This window comes from Arachis stenosperma, chromosome 1 (genome assembly GCF_014773155.1).
Source record: "Arachis stenosperma cultivar V10309 chromosome 1, arast.V10309.gnm1.PFL2, whole genome shotgun sequence".
NCBI lineage: Eukaryota > Viridiplantae > Streptophyta > Magnoliopsida > Fabales > Fabaceae > Arachis > Arachis stenosperma.
This window is the reverse complement of record NC_080377.1, coordinates 131,441,662-131,453,678: the sequence shown is the minus strand read 5'-3', so window position 1 is coordinate 131,453,678 and position 12,017 is coordinate 131,441,662. Positions and strand designations below refer to the sequence as shown.

The following is a 12,017-nucleotide window of genomic DNA, read 5'->3' as shown; positions in this document are numbered from 1 at the left end:
CCTCAGAGACTTGGTAGATAATAGTGCATTATTTATTATAAATTTTGTTCCTCCAGGAAACAAAATTATAGCTCTTCCGGAGCCTTCTATCACATTGCCTGAGCCAATAATAGTATTAACATATTCCTCTTTTGGCACAAGATGGATAAAGTATATATCACTTTTGAGAATAGTGTGCGAACTTGCACTATCCGCAAGGCATACATCTTCATTACATATCCTTGCCATTCTTCAAAAACAAATAATAATAAAATGAGTAGCATGCACAGTTATAATAAAATGAGTAGCATGCACAGTTAAATTGAATACTTGATCAGAATTATTTTTCTAAGAAATACTGTACATAAAATAATGTCATATACCAAAATTTTATTTTAAAATTTGACACATTTAATAATTTCAAAATTCATAAACATTAATATTTCATTATTTATGTACATCACATTTGAAATTTAAATACATAGAAAATAAAACTTAACTATAAGTTCTTTACATTATTTATTTACATAGATACTTCACAATCCACATATTAAACTATTCCATCATTAATCAAATGACCAATATTTCCTTCAGGGTCCTCAAAGAAATCAGATACATCATAATGAGTGGTGGAGTTCTCAGCATCATTTGAAACAAAATTTGTTTCCTTTCCTTTGTCGTTCTTTTTCAAAGATGCCTGGTAAAGATCGACTAGGTGCCTTGGGGTACGACAGGTACGTGACCAATGGCCCTTTCCACCACAGCGGAAATACTTCTCCTCGGTTGATTTATTCTGCCCGATATTCCTTTCTTTGTCCCACTTCTGGTGAGATCCTCTCTTTTGAACATAATTCTTTTTCCTTCCATAATTTTTCTTGTTATTAAAAGCTTGCCATTTACCTCTTCTGGGGTAATGATTTGCCGTATTTACTTCAGGAAATGGGGCGGCGCCAGCTGGGCGCGCTTCATGATTTTTTAATAACAACTCATTGTTGCGTTCGGCAACAAGAAGGCAAGAAATTAACTCAGAATATTTTTTAAACCCTTTCTCTCGATACTGCTGCTGCAGGAGCACATTCGAGGCATGGAAGGTTGAGAAAGTTTTCTCCAACATATCATGATCAGTTATTTTTCCCCACACAATTTCATTCGTGAGGTGATTCGAAACATTGCAGAATTATATTCATTTATAGATTTAAAATCTTGTAAACGCAAATGCGTCCATTCATACCGGGCTTGAGGAAGTATCACCGTTTTCTGATGATTGTACCTTTCTTCAAGGTCTTTCCAAAGATCTGCAGGATCTTTTAATGTGAGATATTCATTTTTCAATCCTTCGTCAAGATGACGACGGAGAAAAATCATGGCTTTAGCTTTATCCTTCTGGGATGCATTATTATCAGCTTTAATGGTATCTCCAAGATCCATTGAATCAAGATGGATTTCAGCATCTAATATCCATGATAAATAATTGTTTCCAGATATATCAAGAGCATTGAATTCAAGATGAGAGAGCTTCGACATAATGAAAATATTACCTGAGTCTTCCTAAAAATTTGATCAGAGTCTCGTGCTGATAATGTGTTGTAAAATAAAAGATATAAAATAGAGATGTATAAATAGAAGACTCTATTATTAATATAATTAGCTCAATAATTATTATATATATATAATAATATTATATGTTGTATTGTGTATATATATACAAAGATAAGAAAAAGTATTAAAAATAAAGAGAGAGATATTTGCATTTGATACTATCTCAATATAATAAAGATGGTCAATATTGCTATTAATATTATATGTAAATAGTAATAGAAAATAGAATTTAAAATACTTATAAAATAGAAGAAGAGGAAGAATTGTAATAGTAATATAAGGAGAAGGGTATTTGATTGCATAAAAGATGATTGATTTATTTGTATGAAAAGGAAGGAAGAATAATATTTTGTTATATTGTTATTGTTGTCTTCAGATGGATGCAATGCATCCCCTATTTATACACAAAAATATCACCCTTTTTTCAACCTTTATTAAATACATTCTCTCTTGAGAATGTGAGCTTCACATGGAGAAATGGGCATCCACGTCCATGCTTATCACAACAGAATCCATAATTATGCTCCCTCCTAAAGCAAGTTAGTGCCATAAATAGATGAAAGCATTCCTCAAACTCACTCAAATTCACACTTGAAAACTAGAACACATACACGTCTCACAATTTTGAATTTCATCATCACAAACTCTATACGTGAAAAACCAAGTCTCCAACAACACTAAAAGTATACTAATAAATCAAACTAAAGAAAAGAAAATCTAAAGAAGCGTTTTTCCAAAGCATATCCGTTTAGGCTAATGATTATTAATCTAATAACTGAAATGAATCATAATAGTAATAATACATGTCATTTTCTATTTTTCTTTTCTTTTTCTCAGTGAGCTTCTTGTCTAGGGCGCGTGAGATACCCAGGCAAGGGACTGGCGCGTGGGGACCTAAGAGGAACCTCACTCACCTGCTTTCCGTTGATATCGTAATATATAACGCCGGAAAAATCCAACGGCTCACACTTCCCTCCCATCAGTATCTCCTTCTGCCACACTCCGCCGTCGCCCCAACCATCCTCCGCCCCGGCACTACAACCACCTTCCTTTTTCTTCTGGTTGTGATGGCCGAACGACAGCAACGCCTTGCTGCTTATATTGTTGAGCAGCTTCTTTGGCCCTGCCAACGGAGATTTTGGCGGCGGCGTCCTCAACTCAATTTTCCAATCATCGTCGTCAAAACCTCCGTCCGTCACGGTTTTGGCCGCGGCAAATTTCGGTTTGGACTTGAGGCGGCTGGCACGTTTCGCGAGGAGAGAAAAGACGGCAGTTATTGCTACAAAGAAGCCATTGGAACGGTTATGCTTGGAAGAATCTGAGGATTCTGAAACGCAAACCATGGCCCAAATCAAGAACTCTTTCTTCAATTCTTCTCTTTAGTAAGTTTTTTGTTTTTTTTTTTTTTCGAGTTTGAAAAGTGAGGAAGGGTTTATATAAGTGCGCAAGAGTGGAGAGTCCACGCTTCTCTTGGTTGACTCAATCTTTTAGTTAATTTTTTTCATTTTCTATATTTATTTATTTATTTATTTTATTCAATATTCTTTTTGAGTATCAAATTATTTAGTTAGAGAGTTTTGGTAGAGAGATATATATTGGTAGGCAAGACATGGAATAATTCTTCCATCAGTCTTGTATTAATTATTATTATTATTATTATTACATTTGTGTGTTCAAATTAATTGATTGGCAAATAAAGAAACAAAATCATGTGTATTCTTGTTATTTTCTTCTTATTAAGATTGAAAATAAATCCATGGTCATGACTAGATGTTATTTTTTCTTTTTCTCTGGAAGTGACTGGATGGTAACTTGAAAAGAAAGTGAATTTATGATGTTATATATATATATATATATATATATATATATATATATATATATATATATATATATATTCTTTTGCTAATCTTTTAGAGTTTAAATTTTGATAAATTTACAATATATTTAATAATTAATCAAATTATGTATTTAGATAATTTTTAATGATGATTATAAAAATGAGTTAATTTTGATGTTAAACCAATAATATATAGTTAGATCTCTCTTTTATATTATTAGTGTATGAAAATTAAATTTATTAACTTAATAATACGTTATTTACTATTTTTGTAATTTTTTATACTAATTTAAATTTATATATCTTAACCGCAACTTATATTATTATGCTTTGATAATTCATTCAATGGATACAGATTCTATCTTGAGATATATAATTATAAGAATATCTCAAACAATAATAAAATGTTATAATTAATGAGTAAGAATATTAAGATAAGTTTGTATTGGTTTTTAAAAAATATTTATAATAAAAAAATATTTTATATATGGATAATTTTTTAAAAGGAGTTTTTAATATTAAAAATATTTTTACTTTTATTTTTCTTAAAAATAAAATATTATTTGACTTCAGAAAAAAAATAAGTTTTTTTAATAAAAATATTCTTTTATAAAATATATTTAAAATACAATAAAAATATTTTATTCTTTTATTTTTTTAACTCAAAAATAGACTATAAACCAATCTAATACTTAATTTTTTATACCTCAAGCACACGCCGAATTAATTCAAAATAAGCTCATAAGCTTTGACTTTCTTTGGATAGGGGATGTATGGTACGGTCGTCGTGGAATGGACAAAAAAAAAATACCAAAGATAATATAATGTGATTTTAATAGTTGAGTAAATAATATTATCATTATTTTATGATAGAGCGAGTGGAATGATTTATGATAGAATAAATTCTGCCTAATTAATTATATTAAAACCTTTGTATTTTATGAATAATAATATTATACATCTAAATTATTTTATTAATTAAATTTAATTAAATTAGTCTAATATAATAAAAATTAATTATAACTAATATTATTTTAAATTTTATTATTTAACTTGTTAAATTTAATTCATAAAAAACCTTATATATCACATTATTCTTAGTTTATTACTGCCAATTTGAAGATTTAAGATGGAGGTCCAGTTTTGTCTAAATAAAGTACACGTGGAATATGATCGTTTCATTCCCTTAAATAATAATATCAATTATATTGAAACAAAATATTGGTTCCATGATGCCATAATTTTAGACATGTAACTCAAGGCAAGTTTTAATAAGTTGGATTAAACACTTTAATAACTACTGTCATCAAATTATTTATTCTAAAAAATTAAATTAATTAAAAGAGTTTAATTTTGTGATTAAAATTTAAATAATTAACTTTTATATTTATCGTTAAATAATCATCTAAAAATACAATTGTGATTATATAATTGTATAAAATATTTTATACTAATAATACATTAAAATTAAATTCTAATAAAAAATACATAAATTATTATATTTATAACATATTTTTTTAAATATTATAAAATTATTTATCTTAAAAAATTAAATGAATAAAAATATACGTAAATAATTATTCTCTATCAATAACAATGAAAAACCTTGTGATAATATATTTATAAACGTATATTAACATATGGAGGACGAATTAGTGAACATCAAATCATGGTATCCACTTGTCTTAATCCCTACCATAATGAATGCAACCTCAAACAACAAAGTGGTTTGGTTCAATCAATGGCGGTGCCAATGCCGCAGTGCAGTAGACTTTTCTATATGTAATTACTAATTAGTATCTATCCATATATTTTATGGTCATATTTTGTTGATTAGGTTTGATTGCTGTATTGATCTTTATACTTTTATTAAACTTTTAACGAAATTTTTAATTATTTAATATCAAATATATCATTTTATATCAAATAAAAATATAATATTTCAATAATATATCATACTTATTTAATAAAAGAGAGTGTAATATGAAAGTCAATTATAAACTTTTAATATAAGAAGTCACAATAGCTCATCGCATTTTGGATAATGATGCAATTATTTATGCCATAATGCAAAGGGCAAGTCTATCTTTCGAAAACATCTGGAGGTGGTGGGCCAAGTGGGCAACTTATGTGGGCCTCACATAGGTCCCACCAATTTGCGTGCCAAACTTTGTTAATTAATTGTCCTTCTTATAAGGTTTGCAGTATATTTAATGCACTCCTCCGAAAGATTTTATAACCACTATTTTTGAGTGACCTCTAAAATTAATCCTTTAAAATTATGCTCGTATCCAAAAAATTTTTCAGAATTTAACTGCATCATAAAAAAATTTGAGATTGAAAAAATTATATTACATTAATTTTTGTTTATTTTTTTTGTCGTGTTATCCGTTATGTCATGAATAATTTGATAAAAAGAGAATGATAAATTAACATAGTGTAATCTTTTATGATATAATTATATTTTAAAATTTTTTTGATACAAATAATTAATCTCAGATATTATTTTAAAATTTAACTCTTACTATTTTTTATTCAAAAATATTATATGCACGATTAAAATTAGTTATTATATATTTATAAATAAATATATATGTTATTTAACTTATTTTTAATATATATTTCATACTAATAATTAATTTAATAATTAATAATTTTTAGTGTATACATAACATAATTATTTTTTTATTTTAACATAACTTTTTAGATAATTCACATGAATAAAATAAATTAAGTTAAAAATTATACAGATGCCCAAAACATAAATAAATTACACATTTGTCTGATTTACATCTCTATGTAAATTAAATTAGTGTAACTCGAATCACACGTTTACATATAAAATCGAATCAAATGAATTCGATTTAGCATGAACCATAATAAATCAACATAGGCTACTTCAATTTATTGATGGAGAAACATGGCAAAATTTGTGATTTTTAAATTGAACCATTTAAGTTCGAATTACAAAGGAGAGTTTCTCCATAATAAATCGAATTAACTAGATTTGGATTAGTGAAAAATGCTATACTGCATAAAACAGATCAACCTTATTCAATTTATTGTTAGTGACCCTATATAAGGATTTGAATTAGCTTCATACAATACATTTATAATCCTCTCCTTCCTCCTCCAAAAAAACCCATGCGAGAGAGATTTTTTAGAGTATAAAGTGATAAAATTCAAAACTGCATTGATGAATGACGACCTGAATCATATCTACTAATTGGAAGAGGTTGTCCATGTTGTAGGTAATATCAATGAAGAGGTTAGTATATCAAATTTTTTTTCTTCATTTTAGATTAGAAATATTAGCAATCCTTAGTAACTTAGATCATAATTATTAGATTATAAATGTTAATTAGAGTAGTGATTTAAAATTTTTTAGAAAAATAACAATTTGTACCCATGAACTTTGTGAATACTGACAAAAATACCCATTAAACAAGAAAACTAACGTTTCACCCATAAAAGATGGGTTCCGTATAACAAAAATACATAAATCCTAATTTTTTGTTGACTTTTAATAAAATTTTCAAATTACCCCTATCTTTTACCTTCAACCTCAACTCCACCACCATTTTTTCTTTTTAACTTTTCCGTTCTCCAACAAAGATACTTCTTTTTCTTCCTCCACTACCGCACCATACTTCCTCCTCCTCCTCCTCCATCCTCCTCCTCATCCTCCTCCTCTTCTTCGCCAAGGCAAAGTCTTTGGCTTCTTCAATTGACTCATGGTACTTCCTCTTCTTCTTCTCCGAAGCTTCGATTGTGGAATTGACGGACAGATTCTCCTTTAAGGTTTTTCTTTTTGTCTTCTCCTCGCCGATGTCATGGTGTGCGGATCTGACATTGTTAGGGATTTGAGTTTGTTTGTTTGATTCTTGAAAAGGTTACGTTGGCTCTCTCTGAAAGGAGTTGTCGTCAAAGAATAAGGAGGCGAGGGCGGTGCTTGCTTCCGGCGTTGCGACAGAGCGAGGAGAAAATTCCGGCAGCGAGAGGAGACGAAGCTAAATCAGTTTGGGTTTAGGGTCCTTTGGTTTATTTGCCTATTGTTTGAATTTGATGAGAATACACTGAGTTGGAAATTCGGGTTTGGATGGCAGAAAGAAAACCTAAAATTAGCATGATGAGATAGAGTAGAGGAACACGAAGTCGACCTCAAATCTGGCCGGCAGAAGCAATTCTTTTGGTGGCAATTGTCTATAATACAAACACAATGGCCAATTGATGGGTTACTTATGTAAACATTTGAATCCTTGAACACCTTTCGCTAGGGTGGTGAGGCTATTTTTTCGGGGTTCTCTCCCAAAGTAGTAGACCATTACATAATCGAAAAATATGATAATAGAGTTGTCTATCAAACTCATTATGAACATGGAGATAGATGAACCTGTTGTTGCTATTATTATTAGTGAATGGGATTATGTGAAGTCTTCTTAAGAAACAGGCAATTAGTTGTTTCTTGAAACATTATTTAAGCTGGATAAAGTTTGTGTTTTCTGTTTGTCTTTGCCGCATAGCTGATGAGCGGATAATTTATACGCTTTTTGGCACTATTTTTAGTATGTTTTTAGTACATTTTAGTTAGTTTTTAGTATGTTTTTATTAGTTTTTATTTAAAATTTATTTTTCTGGACTTTACTATGAGTTTGTGTGTTTTTCTGTGATTTCAGATAATTTCTGGCTGAAATTGAGGGACCTGAGCAAAAATCTGATTCAGAGGCTGAAAAAGAACTGCAGATGCTGTTGGATTCTGACCTCCCTGCACTCGAAGTGGATTTTCTGGAGCTACAGAAGCCCAATTGGCGCGCTCTCAATTGCGTTGGAAAGTAGACATCCTGGGCTTTCCAGCAATGTATAATAGTTCATACTTTGCCTGAGATTTGATGGCACAAACCCGCGTTGCAAATCAGCTTCAGAATTCCCAACGTTTAACGCCGGAACTGGCACAAAAATTGGAGTTAAATGCCCAAACTGGCATAAAAGCCGGCGTTTAACTCCAGAAAAAGTCTCTACACATGAAAGCTTCAATGCTCAGCCCAAGCACACACCAAGTGGACCCCGGAAGTGGATTTTTACGTCATTTACTCATTTCTGTATACCCTAGGTTACTAGTTCACTATTAATAGGACCTTTTGACATTGTATCTGGACCGCATGACACTTTACACGTTTCTTATTGTATCTTCTACGGCATGAGTCTCTAAACCCCATGGTTGGGGGTGAGGAGCTCTGCTGTGTCTTGATGGATTAATGCAATTACTACTGTTTTTCATTCAATCACGCTTGCTTCTATTCTAAGATATCACTTGCTCCTAAACTTGATGAATGTGATGATCCGTGACACTCATCATCATTCTCACTTATGAACATGTGCCTGACAACCACCTCCGTTCTACCTTAGATTGAGTAGATATCTCTTGGATTCTTTAATCAGAATCTTCATGGTATAAGCTAGAACTGATGGCGGCATTCAAGAGAATCCGGAAGGTCTAAACCTTGTCTGTGGTATTCTAAGTAGGATTCAAGGATTGAATGACTGTGATGAGCTTCAAACTCCTGAAGGCTGGGCGTTAGTGACAGACGCAAAAGAATCACTGGATTCTATTCCAACCTGATTGAGAACCGACAGATGATTAGCCGTGCTGTGACAGAGCGCGTTGAACATTTTCACTGAGAGGATGGGAGGTAGCCATTGACAACGGTGAAACCCTACATACAGCTTGTCATGGAAGGAGCCTTGCGTGCATGAAGAAGAAGACAGTAGGAAAGTAGAGATTCAGAAGATAGAGCATCTCCAAAACCTCAACTTGTTCTCCATTACTGCAAAACAAGTACTTATTTCATGTTATTTTACTTTTCACAATTAAACCTGATAATTATTGATATCCTGACTAAGAGTTACAAGATAACCATAGCTTGCTTCAAGCTGACAATCTCCATGGGATCGACCCTTACTCACGTAAGGTATTACTTGGACGACCCAGTGCACTTGCTGGTTAGTTGTGCGAAATTGCAAAAGTGTGACTGCAATTTCGTGCACCAAGTTTTTGGCGCCGTTGCCGGGGATTGTTCGAGTTTGGACAACTGACGGTTTATCTTGTTGCTTAGATTAGGACTGTTTTATTTTTGTTGGTTTAGAGTCTTTTATTTGAGTTTAGTTTCATATTTTAAGTTTGGTGTCAATTGCATGCTTTTGTTTTCTTTTAATTTTTTGAATTTGCATGTTCTTAGTCCTTTCTTAATCCTTAAAAATTCTAAGTTTGGTGTCTTCTTTTTGTTTTCCTTTAAATTTTCGAAAATTTGTGTTTGATTTTCTAAAAATTTGTTCTTGGTGTTCATCTTGACATTCAAAGTTTTCTTGTTTGTTCTCTTTGTTTTGATCTAAAATTTCTAAGTTTAGTGTCTTTTTGTTGTTTTTCTCTTTCCTCATTAAAATTTAAAAATAAAAAAATTATCCTTTCCTTATTTTACTTATAATTTTTGAAATTTTGCATTAAATTAGTCAAAGATTTTCAAAATCATATCTTTTTTTTAGTCAAGTCAAAATTCTAATTTCAAAAAATTGATCTTATCAAATCTTTTTCAAAATAATTTTCAATTATATCTTTTTAATTGATTACTTAATTTAGTTTTCAATTTGCTTTGATTTTATTCTCTTTTGGTTTTCGAATTCTTATTTTATTTTCCATTTATTTTATTTCATTATTTTCGGTTATTTAAAAAAAAAACAATTTTACTTTACTTGTGAATCCATATCATATTCCCTTTCTCCATCATGGACCTAAGTGGAATTGAGCAGTCCAGAAGGACTCTGGGGTCATATGCTAACCCCATTACAGCTGCATATGGGAGTAGCATCTGTATACCTCCCATTAAAGCAAGCAGCTTTGAGCTAAATCCTCAACTCATTATCATGGTGCAGAAAAATTGCCAGTATTCCAGTCTTCCACAGGAAGAACCTACTGAGTTTCTGGCACAGTTCTTACAAATTGCTGACACAGTACGTGATAAAGAGGTGGATTAGGATGTCTACAGATTATTACTGTTTCCATTTGCTGTAAAAGATCAAGCTAAGAAGTGGTTGAATAACCAACCCACAGCAAGCATAAAAACATGGAGACAGTTATCAGACAAATTCCTGAATCAATTTTACCCTCCAAGAAGGATGACACAGCTAAGGCTGGACATCCAAGGCTTTAAACAAGAGGATAATGAATCCCTTTATAATGCCTGGGAGAGGTATAGAGGTATGCTAAGGAAATGCCCCTCTGAAATGTTTTCAGAGTGGGTACAGTTAGACATCTTCTACTATGGGCTTACAGAAAAAGCTCAGATGTCTCTAGACCACTCAGCTGGTGGATCTATACACATGAGGAAAACGATTGAAGAGGCTCAAGAACTCATAGATACTGTTGCTAGAAATCAATATTTGTACTCTAGCAATGAGTCCTCTACAAAAGAAGAAGCTATGGCAGTAGCCACTGATCCTAATCCTCAAGAACAGATTGTTGAGCTTAATCAGCAATTACACCTGATGACAAAACAGTTAGCAGAATTTAAAGAGATGCTCCAAGAAACTAAAATTGCTAACAAGAATATAGAATCATAGTTGAATCAGACAAAATAGCAGTTATCTAAACAGATAACAGAAGAATGTCAAGCAGTTCAACTGAGAAGTGGAAAGACATTGAATAACACTGCTCAAAGTGACAAAAAGCCAAGAAAGAAACAATTGACAGAGGATAACCAAACCACTGTCCAAAATCCCTCTGAGGACAGTAAGAGCCTAGAGAGGAATACTCCTGGTGTTCAAACGCCAGAAAAGGGGGGAAAGCTGGCGTTAAACGCCCATTCCTTGCCCAGTTCTGGCGTTCAAACGCCAGAAAAGGGGGAAAAGTTGGCGTTAAACGCCCATTCCTCACCCAATCCTGGCATTCAAACGCCAATGGGGAATCAGACACCTGAGAGTGCTGATAGTAACCCCTCTAAAAAGGCTTCTCCAACCACCTCTGTAAGGAATAAACCTGCAGCAACTAAGGTTGAAGAATATAAAGCCAAGATGCCTTATCCTCAGAAACTCCGCCAAGCGGAACAGGATAAGCAATTTGCCCGCTTTGCAGACTATCTAAAGACTCTTGAAATAAAGATTCCGTTTGCAGAGGCACTTGAGCAAATACCTTCTTATGCTAAGTTCATGAAAGAGATCTTAAGTCATAAGAAGGATTGGAGAGAAACTGAAAAAGTGTTTCTCACTGAAGAATGCAGTGCAGTCATTCTGAAAAGCTTACCAGAAAAGCTTCAAGATCCAGGAAGCTTTATGATACCATGCACATTAGAGGGTACTTGTACCAAGAAAGCTCTATGTGATCTTGGGGCAAGTATCAACCTAATACCTGCATCCACTATCAGAAAGCTTGGCTTGACTGAAGAAGTCAAGCCAACCCGAATATGCCTCCAACTTGCTGATGGCTCCATTAAATATCCATCAGGCATAATTGAGGACATGATTGTCAAGGTTGGGCCATTTGCCTTTCCCACTGACTTTGTAGTGCTGGAAATGGAGGAGCACAAGAGTGCAACTCTCATTCTAGGAAGAC

General features: G+C 32.2%; 1 protein-coding gene across 1 annotated transcript; it reads right to left on the bottom strand.

The window, feature by feature from the left end:
- Nucleotides 1-2,143: 2,143 nt before the first annotated feature.
- On the bottom strand, nucleotides 2,144-2,980 carry LOC130956238 (uncharacterized). Its single transcript, XM_057883318.1, has one exon. It carries the CDS (start codon nucleotides 2,919-2,921, stop codon nucleotides 2,412-2,414), a length of 510 nt encoding a protein of 169 aa, XP_057739301.1. The 5' UTR covers nucleotides 2,922-2,980; the 3' UTR covers nucleotides 2,144-2,411.
- Between the last annotated feature and the right edge of the window lie 9,037 nt (nucleotides 2,981-12,017).